The sequence below is a fragment of the Bos mutus genome, chromosome 20 (genome assembly GCF_027580195.1).
Source record: "Bos mutus isolate GX-2022 chromosome 20, NWIPB_WYAK_1.1, whole genome shotgun sequence".
NCBI lineage: Eukaryota > Metazoa > Chordata > Mammalia > Artiodactyla > Bovidae > Bos > Bos mutus.
In genome coordinates, this window is record NC_091636.1 from 31,367,012 (window position 1) to 31,383,122 (window position 16,111).

Below are 16,111 nucleotides of genomic sequence, written 5' to 3' on the forward strand. Positions count from 1 at the left end.
CAATGCCTAAAATTATATTCAATAATTAGCCATACACACAATGAAGAGAAAATCTCTAATAATTTATTTGACCTTCAGTTTCACATTGTGAAAAAAAAAAATAACAGTTTTACAAAACCTCAAAAATGTAGTAGCAAACAAGTACATATGAACACGAACACTTTACTTCTTCAACTTACACAGTTTTGTATGTGAACCACATACTCAAAATAGTCAAGAGAGGGATATTATTCAGCTCTAATCATTCTTATTCAGACAGGTGTCAAGCCCAGAGAAAAGGGGTCTACACAATTATACCAGAAGTGGAAGGCTGCCCTTTGTTATCCGTTTCCACAGCAACCAGCCCACAGAATAAGAAGAACCTTCTCTGTCTTATGCCAAGGTTTTTGTGTGCACTGTGCTGTGAATTGTATTTGCTTCAAAGTGTACGACATTTCACAGGGTGAGAATGGTCAAGTAGTGAGCCCAAATGCCTCTGTCAATTCAAAGAGCAGGAGTCCAGAAAGTTCCCTGCAGGCTGCGGGCCCACCCTGACCACCGCTCCCTCTGGCTCACACACTGCAATTAATAGAGGATTCAAGGACAGACCACAACTTCGAAACAGCTGCAGAAAATTCACCCTGCTCTCAAAAGCCACGTAGAGACACTCACATCTTGCCAGATTTGCATCATAAACTACGGAGCTGTAACTGCGACAATATACCGCCAGGGTACAATCAGACATTTGCATGGCTTAGAACACATCTAAGAGCGAGGGACTGACTGCTGCAAAGTATTGAGACCCTCCCTTTGATTTCAATGGCTCATTTATTTTGGTCCAAGTATAGCCCACTTATTCACGGCACGGACGGACATGTACAATTAGTCTAATGAATTCAGGTGGAGAGAAATGTGAGGGATTTATCGGTCTTTAGACAATGCAAACACAAAATGTCAAAGGTTATTGGTCTTAAACCCTATTTTCTAAGATACGATATTACGAGAAACAGCAATGGAAGCAGTGTGAGTTGCAAATGCTGGGCTTCCCCGGACACTTGGAGGAAGCACCTATGAGTCTACCACTAATACCTATCACGGCACATGTTTAGCAAACAAGCACTGGAACTAGCAAAGAATGTATTCACAACCCATTCCCAGCTCTCCAGGGAGGCCTCTCAGAAGGGGCCACTGCTTACTGTTCTTTGGTGTTTGGGGGGCCATACGTGTCACTTTCGTGCACCAAAGAGTTCTTTTAGAGACTTACCTAAGAGGGAGTACTGAAGTTTACACTGTACCCCTCTGAATATCACCTTGGAGAACTTTTAGCACTTGCTAAACGCTACAGCAGGAATAGAGAACGACCAGTTTTGGTCAAGCAAATCTGATTGAGTGAATTAATTTCTGTCGGTGAGAGTTCTGTTTTTTCCTGTTAACTGGGGTTATGGCCAAGCATTCTCAGAGGGTAATAAATAGATAAATAAATAAACTTTGGACAATGCCTTTACCTGTGCCCTATATACAGAACTAGACCAAAGAATTTCCAGGATTTCAGGATATCACACAAAGGGGAAAAAAAAAACCAAAAAACTGCCAAGTGATTTGGTCCTTTCCAAACTTCAGTAGCTGAGACAGAAGCAAGTAAATCGAACAGGGATGGGAAGGACAGAAAGAAGGCTTCCCTTGCCCCAGGAGCCACTGGCATGACCAGAGCCCACGACACCCCAAAGCTGATTTAAGTTTAAGAAAAAAATGACCTTCATGCTTTCCCTACCTCTAGGATGTAACTTTAAGTTTCTATTTTGTAATCTTTCCCTGTCTTGACATTTACAAAATCTGCCCCCGCCAACCCTGCCCAACCCACCCTCCAGTTATACCCCTAATTGTAACGCCAAAGTTTTCACTTTTGTGCAGCAGAGCACATCACAACGGTCACAAAATTGTGCAAAACGTACAACCATTCACACGCGTCCATACACGTGAAGACAACTATAAGCACTGTTTCAGCATGCAGGATTCAAACAATAAATAGCTAAACCTACAACACATTTCTTACCAGCCAAGGGAAAGTTTAAAGTCACTTATAAATAGAAAAGAACATCTAGCAAACAGCTACCAACAATGTCCCCATTGTTCAGAAGCGTTTCTGGGGAGCACAGCCCTGGGAGATTAGCGTGGAGTCCAGCGGTCCTCACTTCTGCAGCCAGCCCAGCCAGCTCCCCTCCTGGCCCCACAGTCGGGCTTTCAAATCTCCAACAGCAGCTGGTGTGGAGGCTTCAAGCTTGCTCCTCAGAGAGAGGTGACAACCATTTCAAATTTTACACATAAGTGGTGGAACCCATGGAAAATCAAATGCTGAATATGGTACAGCAAGGAAAAAGGGCTGGCTTTTCTCTCCCTTTGAGAAGCTGATTAATGCTGACATTAATCCACAATTACAAGACAAGGACTAGATCACAGGTTTGTTCATTCATATTTAAACCATGTGCTACTCGCACTGAAAATCCCACCCCCTCCCCCACCCCCTTCCTTCATGTCCAGTTAGAAGCATTTACAAGGTGCGGTGGATTGGATGCGAGTCTTGTAGCAACTTCTTTTCCTTTTTCTTGTCTTTCATTCGATTTGGCCTCTCTAAAGTAGAAATCGCATCTTGTCTCATCGAGGGATGGAGTCAGCTAAAATAGAAGAGAAGGAAGATTTTTTGTTAGTCTCAAATCTAAAAAAAAAAAAATTAAACTCAGGACGGAGCTGGTCAATATTGCTTCTAAAGGTCTTAATTACACATTTGGTAGGCAATGTGCAAAGATATTTAAAATGCCAGACTTAAATGAGCACACTTGTGCATTCGTGCATGCAGATGCTCCAGCAAAAACAGAAAAGATCCTCACTTCTTGATTAAACATACATACATGCAAATCAAACCTATATACCTAGGTGCTATTACATCTTCTGCTTCTGATATGCGTAATTCCTCTCCATGGTTAAACAGTGTCACTGTAAAGTGATCACCAGAGGGTCACAAGAGATTCCTTTGCCAACTCACCCCCACCCTCTTTGGCCCATTTACCATAAAGGATTCCAAATTAAATTTATTCACCATATAGAAAGCAGACATATTAATCCTCTTATTTAAATGCATCTCTGCTATTCATTATGGCAGAAATCAGTCTCGCTTCTTTTCACATGACAGCACACCAGGCCTCAGCAGCCAAGGCTGGAGTTTATTCTCCAAGTTCATCAGTCCACACATAGGAGACTCGGGCTGTGGCATGCAGCATTCAGCTTTATCACCTACAGGACTGACCGACTGTCGATGATAAATTCAAGGTGCTGTAAGCACAAGCTTGCAGGTTTCATGAGAACTGGTGGTTTCTCACACCAGCAATCCTTCACACTTGGTTAAGTCTAATTTTACATAAGAAGAGTTCTCAGAGGGCTTTTGTCTTTGAAAAGCTCCCCCTATCTGTTCTTGGAGCACATTTCCAGCCCTAGCATAGGAATCTGCAGCCCCAATGCTGAAATTCCAAGTACAGACAAAGGAATTCAGGAGCGGCTGCTCATCACTCACGGAGTCCTTCTTGCTCTCGGGTGTTCAGAAGTCTGATTCATTCCATTAGCTGTTTCTTCCATTTCAAAACAGTGATTCAAGCTTTCAAGACATTCCTTAGACTACCGTGTCATCCCCTACCCCCACCTCCTTGGAACCTATACATCAACATGAGGCCAAAAGAATGTATCTTGTAACAATATGAAAGTTCAAGATGTTGCACACTCAAACAGAAAAACCAAAAGAAAAGAAACAAACAAACAAAAAAACCCCAAACAAAAACACCTCTACAAAGGGGAGCAGGGGACAAAGTGAACCAAAATCCAAGTGTTGTCAAGCTGGGGCCACAGAGCACCATGAACACGGAGTGAAATCAAAGGCATTTCCTTTCTGTCCCTCCCAGCGCTGACAGAGCAGCAACAGAGAGTTAAAATCACCTTGGTGGATAAGCTTTCAGGCAGAGGGAAACTTTGTGTTAACACTGTATTAATTCAGGTAGCACCTACATTTGGAAGGAAAAGCCAGGCCCCGGAAGCACTTGCAGCTCACGACTGATACCTACACAGTACTTCTTTTAAGTCACTCCATCCGGCTTAAGTGTTTTAACACTATCTTGTGTGCCGTAAACTTTAAAAATTTAAACCAACATTCTCCCCGTCGGAAACTGCAAGAGTGGCTTTGATCAGGCCCACGCCATCCTTTAAAAAGGCAAATCCAGCCCCCTCAAATTTGCTTGTCCTGTGCTTGACTCTCTGGCTAATAGCACCAAGAGTGGAGAGGATATGTTTCGAATATAACCCAACACTTTTTTTGCTCCATTTCCCAGGGGCTGGACATGTGTGATTAAATAGGTTCAAAGACCCAGGAGAGGGTGAATTCAAGTGTTTGCTAACATACTCACTCTGGGCTGAGAAAGAAGGTACCAAAAATGAAGTATAGAGATAACAAGCAGGTAACAGTCATAGAAACCTCATTTTCCCACAACACATAAAGCTAATTCCACTTCAAGGTAAGGTCTAAATTGAAGGAGGAAAGAAAACTAATAAGAGTATTGAACACTTAATATATTACAGACATGGGCTAGGTATTTTCACCCCTTTCTTTGCTTTTTTCTCATTTATCAATTCATCCAAGTCTAAACTGGGACAGATCTCAAGGAAAGCACAATTCAAATTACTCATTTAACAAAGGGGAAGTGTGAAGTGCAGAGAGGTCCAGACTCCACAGCTGAAGTCTAGAACCAGACACACGTGGTCGCTCTCTTTCTGCTTCCGGTTCCTTACCTTGTTCCAAGGATGCCAAGCCAATCACCACCTGGAAGTATGGCCACTGTCACTGGCAATTTTTAAGGCTCTCCTATGCAAATATAGTCAATTCTGGACTAATACCCATTTTAGCAGGCTGTTAATTGATGCTTCTGCCTAGAAGGTTCTTTAAACTTCCTTTAGAGTTGAGTAATGCATTTATATGGCAAATGAAATAACCCCTTTCAGAGCATTTGTTTATTCAGGATTACTGAGATGCCAGCAAGGCTGCAAAAACCAGTTTGGTTTGGAACAGTTACCCCATTCGCTCCCCAGAGGACGGTCCCGACAGTTCCTGCACCCATGACGGTGTCTCAGTACAGGTAAGCATTACGTTACGAAGAACTGTACCAATTGTAACAGGCGGGAGGAGATGAAGAAGAAATGAAAGAAATAGGAAGATTACATATGAAAGGGAGGTCAATTTTACTGGTGTTTCTAAAGGAGCTGTAAGAGATGAGTGAAGAGAAGACAAATGAAGAGTCCAAACCCCCTCTTTGCTGGACGGTCCCCTTGAAAGGTGTGAAGCATACTAAACACAGAACCAAACCTTTCCAAGTAATGAGTTCATTTTCACAAGCAGCTCCTCCAAAGCAGATTCTTAAACTTCATCCTCTTATTATTAGTAACGAGCCCTCTAGTCACCAAAACAAATCAACCCATTCCATGTGCTCTGTGCTACGCTTACACATGCTTAAGTGACTTCGGGGCCAATCCTGAGAGTGCTTTACAAGGAAGCAAGGCAGCCATTAGCTCCCTGAACCCTGAACTGTGAAGGCCTATTAATTATTTGAACCAAGAGTATGATACACTCTTAAGTACACAAGACAACCATTATGTACTCAGATATATGACACAGAAACACAACTTTTGTTCACCCTGACAATGGGGTCAGCCTGAATGATTAACTCTGAAAAGCTGCAGGGAGGGCGGTTTGGACGGCTCTGTGTCCACGCATCAGACAAGCTCACGCAACGCAGGTGCAACTTTTTCCAAGGACAGACCCAGATTTCACAAAAGTTAGTGAATGCCCTAAAGGCGGCAGTTTGGGGATGGGGGGACGGGGGGACATTTTAAATAAGTTAATAAATAATTTTGCACAGAATACACTGGGAATAATTTTCAGCATTCGATTTTTGAAACCCTACTTCATTTCAAAAAGGGTTTGAGGAAGCTCAATCTAAATGTCAACAATTATCTCCTGGGGTGATACCAATGTGAAGTGTACTAAGTGCCCATTTGGCATGAGCTGAAGTGCTTACACTTTGCAGCCAGACTGCCTGGGTTGAGGTCTTGACCAACCTTTCTGGCTGCTAAGCCCTATGACCTCAGGCAACTTACTTAACCCCTATGTACATCAGGTGTTCTCATCTATAAAGTGCTCCTGTAATAATATCCCACAGGGTTGTTGTGGGGACCAAATGAAAAGATCCATGTGAAACACACTGCCCAACAGCCAGCAAATGGGGAAGGCTCAGAAGACATCAGCTGGCATTATTATTAACATAGGTCAGGGTTCCCAACCAGATCATAATTAGAACCACTGAAGAACTTTCTAAAAATGCTAATGCCTGGGACCCATCCAGACCCAACAAACCCAGCCTCTGGGGTGTGCAGATTTTGGAAAGCTCTTTGGCAGATTCCGAGGCTCGTTAGAGGCTGAGAACCACTGGCTGATGATCTGGGGGGGGATTGCAGCTGTGATCAACACAAGTGTTTAAGCTTTGGGGTGCAAGTGCTTTTATTGGTATAGTTTGTGTGGTACCTCTATAGGATGGGCTATATGGAGCCTGTCTTATCCCACATACTGAGCTTACACAGCTCACTCAACTAAACAGATACTTACAGCTAAGCTGACTTACCTCATGCTCACTCTCTCTAGGATGCAAGGCATTTAAGAAGGCAGATGTTTCCAGGTGCTGACAAACGCAGTAGGGATCAGTGAGTACGGGACTGTGGTGATGCTGTTCCACGCGTCCAATGTTGGGTCGTAGCAGTCCAGAGTTTTGCATCGCTGAATGCCAAAGTAACCTCCAACCACGTACAGTTTGTTTCCGGAGGCCACGGCATGGCAGCTCATGCGCTTTGCCGTCACGTCTCCCACCTTGGTCCACTGGTACGTCTCGCTGTTGAATTTATATGCAGAGCAGGCGGAGAACTCGGTATCTCCCCCCATAATAAAAATCTGGTTGCCCAGCACAGCTGCCGCCGTGTAACGCCAGGGCTGGGGACAGGTGGCTGGGACCGTCCACCTGTTTTCACACTGATCGTAACACTGAACTTTGGGGAGCTTGTCATGACTGACGCTGGTACCCCCAAAAGCAAACAGCTTGAGCTTGGCGCTCACCACTGCGGCGTTGCTGACCCCTTCTCGGAGGGGAGCCACCATGGTCCATTTGTTGGTTGTGGGGTCGTAATGTTCCACTTGCTTCAGAGAGACTGAGGGGGAGGCTGGGAGGCAGCCAGTGGCGGCAGTGTGGCCCCCAACCACATACAGGCAGTGCTTGAGCTCAGCAGAGCCGTGGCCAAACCTGGCCACCAGCATGGGGGCCGCCTTGGACCACTCCTCATGCAGGGTATCATATACCCAGACGTCTTTGAGACCCCATTCTCAGACCCTCGCCCCCCAGTAATGTATACTTTGCAGCCAATTGCACACGCACTGAATTCTTTTCTCGGGCTTGGGATGTCAGCCTTGGGAATGATCTCTTTGGCCTTCTGGTCGACCAGATAGAGTTTGTCACACATGAAAGTCTGTCCTCCCAAGAGGAAGAGGGCATGGCCAGTTTTCCGGGGCCGGGCACAGAGGCTGGTCACCACACCGTCGTTCTGCAGGATTTTCAGTTTGCACCTGATGGCCTCTTCCACGATCTCCTTGCTCTTCCTCTGCTTGGTGATGAGTTCTTCCATGGCCACGTTCTCCATGAGATAGATGGCCGGCAGCAGCGCCAGCCGCACCGTCTGCAACAGCTCTGGGAGGTAGCAGTAGCGCTTCTTTAGGTCGTAGCTGATCCAGTTAATTGCAGACTCATACACAAGTCTTTCGTCTTCGGTCTCCAGCTCTTCACTGGACAAGAGCTGCACTACCATGTCCTGGGGCAGCTGGAGGAAATCTTCGTTCTTCCTGATGGTCTGGAAGTTGCTGAGACACATCCGCCAGGAGAGCTCGTACAGCTTGGTGCACTGGTGCGCGTCGGACAGCAGCAGCATGCCCAAGCAGTTGGTGGGGTGCAGGTTCTTTTCCAGGAACTCAGCACACGCATCCCGGATGTCTTGAAACTCCAGCATGTCGCCAGCTTCCAGGAGTGATTCTGCATTCTCTTCATTGATTATGACCCGGGAGGAGTAGGCATAGTCGAGGAGCAGCTCCAAGACTTCTGGGTGGATGGAATTGTCGAAGTTGACTTCACTGTCCTGGCTCTCTTTCAGGCCCCCGCTGAACATGGCTTCGAAGTAGCGGCTGCACGCAGCCAGCACTGCCCGGTGACAAGGGAAGGTCCTGTTGCCCGCGTGGAGAAGAACATCAGTGAAGAGGCGCTGCTGGCGTAACAGGTTCAGGTGAGTGAGGACACTGTCCGCATAGGAGGACTTGTGGAACAGGTAGATGTTGATGGAGCCACTGCTGGCCCTGGACTTGCGGTTCTCGTGCACACTGACAGACATTGTTTCCACTCCTGGAAAAAACCATACACAACTACTGAACAGTGATGCTCCCAGTGTTCGGAACAGCCGAGCCAAAGCCACAATCGAAACCAGAAGACAAAAGACACCAGGGAACAGAATACTTCGCTGTGGGCCCCGCTGCCTACATTCTGAATAATGGATGGCCAGGCCTATCCAAAGCCAGAGACAGTTACCTATAAGGAAAGGCACTCACACTACTGTTGAGCTATGTGAACTATACGTTGTTTAGAAAAAAAAAAGTCACTGCTCAAGAGCAGGTTCATCTTGGAAAACCTGATTGCCAACTTTCAGGATGTTGAAGTTCCTGAGAATGTAAGTCAGCAAAAGCCAAGAGGATCAAGGTCTCATTCTCACAGGTCCCTGCCCTGGTCCAGCTGATTCAGGGTTGGTCACTTGCAATGCCAGGCCTCCAGCTCTCGTAACGCCACGATGGGCACAAGTTTTAATGCCCAACATAAAGCCATGTGTAAGACAAATACCTACTAATTAATTCCATTAAGAATTCCTTTGGTAATATCCACTGTCTTTACCAAAGTGTAGGTACAGTAAATGGGAAATGTAACACTAAAACCACAGGTGTAAGCCAACTTCTGAAGTGACCAAACATTTACTTAACATTACAAATCATTTCTAACCAGACACCTCTACCACTTCAGTCCTAAAAGAGCCCCAATATAAACATGACCATATACTGATCAGCAAGCTATCCTGGAAACACCGAATAGACTCTGGCCTCACTTACCACCCACCTTTTCTGCTCTGGCCAGCTTCCAAAATGGGGATTTGTGCCCAGAAAAGAAAGACTAGTTTGAGTAGCAAACTCAGGAGTTCTGTTGTTCTGTTCTCCCTGCTTTAAATCAATTCTTAGAAAACTAGCTGCAAGAACAAAGGGTGTATCCACTGCTCTCTCTCGATTACACAGGGATCAATCACCAGGACCATCCCTGGGTGCCTCCAAATGCTGGCACCTGCATATAGGGAGATCAGAATGCAAATGTTACTTTATCTAAATCAAAACACACATACACACGTGTGTGTATATGTGTGTTGCCAGCCATTGTTAACTTAGGGTCACTCTAGAATTTATTTGCCGACTACAGTGCTTTCCTCAGTATCTAAATGGGAATTATAGCAGAACCGAATCGACTCTTTGGCTTTCCTCAGTAATCAAAGTGTAGGCTAAAGTTACAGGACATGCCTATCACCTATCTTCAAAAATTGAATTATCTTCTTCTTTTTTAACCCTACCCTTCTGTTAAGTCAAAGGAATAAAGGCTTCAAGAACCCGCCTGTCAGAGGATTTGTAGGGAAGCTGTTTATTCCAGGACGGTGAACTGCATCGATACAGTATCTGTTCCAAAGTAGGAACAGCCAGTCCTTACCAGCCTTGTTTCCTTCAACCTGACCAGCGGAGGCAAGGGAGGCACAGAGAACAACAGAGGCAGGTGCCTTTGACACACCCGGTCTATACTATTAGGAGTTGCAACTTGTTTTCTTTTATTTTAGGCATGTAACTTTTCATCATGAGTAAACATGATTTACTGGAGAAGAAAATAAACAAGAGTCCTAGGGCTCTGGTGTTAAGACTTTAGGAAGCACCCATCAATCTCCACAGTGACCTGAGCTGTGACAAATGGTGAAGAGGCCAGCATCACCCCCACCTCAAGCTAAGCCTCTAAGGTCTAGTCCAGGTTACCCAAGGCCCAATGCTCCAAAGAGCAACCGACAGGACCCTATGTAAATGCACCAGGTTCTCCAATGTTCAAACCTGAATTAGCATCCCTGCTGTTCAACTGCTGTAGTCATCATGTGCGTGAGCACATTCAACCTTAAGTACTTTGAAGAAGAGTTTTAGCCTAAACCTCAAAAAATGGTATAAATACTCTTATGTCTTATATAGAAACTTGCAAGAATTCCAAATGAGTAGCTATGCTTTTTAACTTTTTTAACTAATGCTTCCAAAGCAATCTCAAAAGCTGCCTCCCTTGGATGGACCTAGAGATTATCATACAAAGTAAGTCAGATAAAGACAAATGTCATATGATATTGCTTAATGGAAAACCTTTCTTAAAAAAGATAGAAATGAACTTATTTACAAAACAGAAATAGACACATAGAAAACAAACTTAGAGTTACCAAGGGGAAAGGAGGAATAAATTAGGAGTTTAGGATTAAAATACACACACTACTATAGACAGCCAACAAGGACCTACTGTATAGCATATATACTCAATGTCCTGCAATAGCCTATAATGGAAAAGAATTCATAAACGTGTGTGTATTCTGAACACTTTGCTGTATACCTGAAACTAACAACATTGTAAATCAACTGTATTTCAATTAAAAAAAAAAAAAAGCTGCCTTCTTTCTGGCTGAGAGTGAATGCAGCTGACAGAAGAATGAGGCTCTTGCACAAGGTACAGAAGCACCAGAGTGCCTGCAGATTGAGCTGGAATCACACCCACCAGGCCCAGAAGGCATTTCCCTGAGCAGTGTAAAACAACACTCATAGCCAGGCTTACACTTAACATAACAGTTTAGAAGACTGTGGGATATAGGATCTGCATCTCTTTACAGCCTGTGTTTATGCTCCTGGATTTCCCAAGTAGGTTCAAAAGCCAGCAGAAGAGCCTAGTCTGTCATCTTGGACGCCACCCAAATGGAGAAGTGTGTCACAGTCAAAATCCAACAATCTTGCAGGAATATTTGATTAAAAGGTACACTTGAAGACCCAAGGGAGACAACTTGCCTTTTGGTTTAAAAATATGCAAACATGAAAACATCAGCAGAAACCATGTGTACAGCCTCTAAACACACCTTCAACACAGAATGAATCATCCTTCTGGCATTTTTTAAGCCCCCAGAGAAATAATATTTGCATGCCAAGTAAGTGGCCAAAAAACGCACACATATACTTAACCTGCCTCTACAAAGAAGAAGGGGAAAAGGGCTGCTATTACCAGTGAACATCAAAAGGAATTCTGGCTACAGTAACTTCAGTTCACTTAATGCTCTTTAACCAGGATCTCAGCCTCCAATACTTAGCAGCGCGTCACATTTCTTTAAGTTTTGAACCTGATCTCCAGGCCATCAAAGGAGAAACTAGGCAGATTTTCTCAGGCAATTTACATTATTGATAACAAAGGAACAACACTATAAAGAGACTGTTAACAAGAAAAGCATTTTACTATAGAGTCCTCTATAGCACTCTTAACGCTCTTTAACACACGGCCATGCCTGTGAGGGCGACACAAGATACATGCCAAGTTCAGTGGTTCATCTCCACCCCGCCTACCAATTCCTATCCTTCGAAACTAAGCCTGTTAAAGCTAAACAACTTGAATGACAAAAACCTAATTTTTTAGAAAGCAGTTTTCATTCATTCCCCACAGACATCTGGCCGCAGTGAACACGCCCTCACTAGGGGTGTCTGTGCGTGACCCGAGTGCCGCGTAGGGTGCAAGGGGCACAAACAATCCCGCGCGCTCGGCACGGCTCTTCCCACGGAGGGGAATGGGGCGGCGGGGGGCTGTCGATCGCATCCTGGCTGAGCTCCTCTCTCCCCAGCGGCTCGTCCGGGCGGCGGAGAGGAGGCCCCTCGGGCAGTGCCCGGCTCCAAGCGCTTGTCCTAGGAGCGCAGCCGCGGGCCGGGGTCTCCGCCCGAGAACAGTTCCCCACCGCCACCTAAGTCGGAGCTCCCGGCTCCGCGGTGCGCGCCCGCGCGCACACACACACACAAACACACGCACACTAGGCAGCCCCTGAAACCCGCGGCGCCCGCAACAGGTCCGCGGCGGTGGCGGAGACTTACAGCAGTGGCGGCCGGCCACAGTGCACAACCAGTTAGTTGGGTCTGGCCTCGGTAACCCGGCGGGGAGGCGACGGAGCAGACGTCTCAGCCCCAGGGAGCAACAGCGACTGCCCTGGCGAAAGGAGCGCGCATGGGGCTCCGGGTCGCTGGCTGGTTACCGCGGGCTGATCGCCGCGGTCTCAAGATTCCCAGGTCAAGGACTCTGGGCCTGCCACCCGCGGAGCAGCTCCCGGAGGGCGCTCGGGAGGGAAGAGCGAGCCAGCGGCCGCAGGCGCCGCGGAAGGAGGCGGGCTGAACGCTCGGGGGTGGGAGCTGGAAAGAGCCGTGCGCGCCGGCGGCCGCCTGGCGTCTCCACTCGGTCTCTGCAGCGCCTCAGCCGCGCCGCCTCCTCTCCGGCTGCCCGAGCAGTCAGCGCCCAGCAGCCCAGCGCCCGGCTATAAGCGGCGAGACGGGGAGGGGAGGGAGGGGAGGAGAGGGGAGGGGAGAGGGCGCGTAGGCAAAAAGTGACACCAGGGGAGGGAGGGAGGAAGCGCGTGAAAGCGGCCGGCGGAGGAGGAGGAGGAGGAAGGGGAGGAGAGCGTGTCGGGGGAGTTAATCGAGAGAGGAAGCGGGGGAGGGGGCTGTGGCAAGTAGAGAGAGAGACAAAGCGGATGCGAAATCTCAGCGACGAGCAGCTGCAACCTTCGGGAATCGCGAGTAAAACAAGTTTTCCTGGGTAGCTGTGTCTGCGTCTTGAGCAGAGTCCGGTGCTGAGGGACCTTTCTGGGGTGGGTGGGGACAGCGCGGCCCCCCAGGTGTGCTCTCTGCGTTGCGGGAGCCGACGTGAGGCTCGGCAAAGAGAGACAAGGGGCGAGACGGGTGTTAGTGGTTCGCGCCCTGGGCGCACACAGCCTGCCCGCTGGGCGAGATACCTGGAAAGAGGACAGTGGCGAGGTATGAACACAATTTTGGACACTGTAGGAACTCCGCAGGTTGGGCAAAGCCAGGCTGTAGGGCTTCTCTGTAGGGCACGGGACCAGAAGGACTCGAGCCCCGAGCGCTTCCTGCCCCCACGTACTCCCCCCCCTACCCCACCCCACCCACCGCGGGTGCGGCACCCGCGGCCGGAATCTGCCCCACGCCGCCCTGGGCAGCAGCAGCCGGGCGCTGTCCGGCGGAGCGCGCACCACGTGCTTTGCAGCCAATCGCCGTGGCCGCTTCATTCAAAACGAACTGCTCCAAGGAGTGGCCACGCCGCCACCTCTCCGTAGTGATAAACCTTTAATCGCCCCCTCAGACCCGGCCCTTTCCTGTCTTTTATCTCCAGGTTGTGTTAGGTAGGAGTTCAGCAGAGAAATGGTTCAGCCCATACACGTTTGAAGCGCCGCGTGCCACGAAAAGGAAAAGTGATCAGAAAATCTCGAACGGCAATCACTATTTATGAAACCCATTTTTGATCTTTGTACCAAGGGCTTATCTTTCCACTGGGAGCTGAAATGCCTGTTTTTCTTTTTATTGGCCATTTGGAATAAAGTATATGAATGAACTGTAGAGATTACCGGTCCAGCCCCCCGCCCTTTTTTTTACGGATTGGGAATCTGAGGCCCAGGGAGATCTGAAGTGAACTGTCCAGCTCGAAGGCACACGGCTACTTGCAATGGCTAGAATGGAGATCCTCACTTCCCAGCTTTCTTTTAAATATTAGACGCAGAAATGGTTTAACAGGCAGAGGAGGCTACCCCCGGCGCGCCCAGAATCCAGAGACTAGAAATCAAGGCCCTCTAGGTCCTTTAACCCCACTTTCCTATAACCACGATCCCTCCAGGTATTCGCGCTGAGAAATTTCGCTCCTTGCAAACAAAGGAAGACAGTGCCCTCTGAAGTCCTTTGTTCGCATTAACTCGTCAGCTTCACCACGAGCCTTTACAGATCTGCTTCATATTTTAACTTATTATGCAGAGTCGCGGCTCCAGACTGCTCCACAAAGCCAGAGAGGCCAGATCGGTTACCGGTCAGACCTACGTGCAGGGGGTCTACCAGCTGCAAGGTAAAGAGACCGGGTATGTTGCGAGCCGACCCCTGGTTCCTAAAGATGTGGATAAAAATCAGCGAAGACAGAGAAAGGCCGCAGATATTGGAGATAGGTGCTGAAAAGCCGAGAGGTAAACGTGTTGTATTGCACAGATGTCTTTTAAAAAAACATGTTTTCTTAGCCTGCGGCAAGGTGTGGGGGAAGGTAATCAGTGCAGCCTCTGGAGGCACCTCCTCCTAGCGCTTTATCTCTCTGGACTGCGGGTCAAAAACAAGCAGGTTGGTTCTGAAGACCAAATGTTAATAATATCTGCCCTGGAAGGTGGGACTGGGGTGGGGGCTGGTATTCTGTGTAAGAGATTATATACTTTTTCTCATTAAAGAGAAGTATTTCCTTCTTATTTCAGTTACTTACCAAATCTACTGGGACCTGTACCTAGATGACCCTGCCTAGGAATAACACATGTCCTCAGTTCATTTCGTTGGCTGGAGATTTTGCCACAGGAAGCCGCTGAGCTAAGAACAGGCCATCTGTTTCTGTTGCGTCTTTACCACTCAGAAAATGCAGAGTGTCCTTAAACAGGGGGTGGGGGGACAGCAAAGTTTACATGTCTTTGCAAATAGCTCAGCAGGCAGGACTGAGAAAAGAGAGAACTCCATCTGGCCATTCTGTCATCCACCCATGTGGTTTTCCTGTATCTTTTCTACCTAACGTGGCCACCTTTCTACACTTGAAGAAAAGAGAAGGGGAAAAAAAGTTGTGGTCTGGAAAATCTTGAATGTATTTAGTGACTGTATACATTCACTTCATCTGCCTTAGGGAGATAAGCAGCATGGAGGAAGGGAAAAGAAATTACTTATTCTATAGGTTATAAAAACTGGAAGACAAATGACCTACAAACCGTACCCTGGTTTGCTTGAGCCGATGCATGGTAAGTTTTCAGGCCTATAGGCAGTTTCTAATGTTTACTTCACAGCTGAAAGTGATTTGGCAATTTAGGATCACAGCCATTCAAACTGTTATTCCTCCAGTGTCTCTCAGCCAATCCTAAAGGTAGTTCTTATCACTTCACTTACTGGAAGAAAAGATGAGCAAGTCTTGTATTTATACAGGAAGAACTCTCTAGATAGACTTGTGATCAAACCGGATGATATAGGCTTCGGAGATATAAGTCATAAACATCTTGGGAAACTCTACAGACTTCCCTGTGGTACAATGGCCACCACCTCCCTCAAGATGTTAGGCCGGTCCCCTGGGCCCCTGGGAGCTGGTCTTCGCCTCTGCCTTGTGACACCAAACCAAGGTCTCGTTTTTAATGCTATTAGGAAGCTGTGCCAAGGCTTTGGCCTTGTTATCTCCCTTAACAATGTTATTTTGTTAGGCTGCAAAATAAGCAGCATGGGGTTAAATGTATTAGCTGCCTTCAAACCTAATTTATCTTCATTCCATCCTAATTTACACTTGGGCTGAATTAATGAGAATGATTTAATTAACACCCTGCGACCATAGTACCAGGAACAGGACAGCTCAGGGGATTAGACCAAGCAGTGGGCTAAGCAGCTGCCATCCTGCCTCCTGCGGTCCCCTGAAAGCCCCACCCGCCTTTCAGGCACACTGCAGGCCCGTCTTCCAAAAGTGCCCTCTTTGTTCTTCGCTCCTCTTTTGGAGTGTGTGAAAGGAGGATGGCGTGGCTTTCCTTCCTCGTGTGGTTGTGAGATAGGCTTGTGAAGTCAGTGTGGCCTGGGGCCCTGACAGAGGTTTGTGCTCTTCCTCCCCGA

At 47.2% G+C, this 16,111-nt stretch overlaps 1 protein-coding gene across 1 annotated transcript; it reads right to left on the reverse strand.

The window, feature by feature from the left end:
- Nucleotides 1-41: 41 nt before the first annotated feature.
- On the reverse strand, nt 42-12,749 carry ENC1 (ectodermal-neural cortex 1). The gene is given in 4 exon segments (XM_070357596.1): nt 42-2,651; nt 6,690-7,428; nt 7,431-8,501; nt 12,323-12,749. Coding segments are annotated over 2 exon segments (1,767 nt in total). The 5' UTR covers nt 8,491-8,501; nt 12,323-12,749; the 3' UTR covers nt 42-2,651; nt 6,690-6,721.
- Between the last annotated feature and the right edge of the window lie 3,362 nt (nt 12,750-16,111).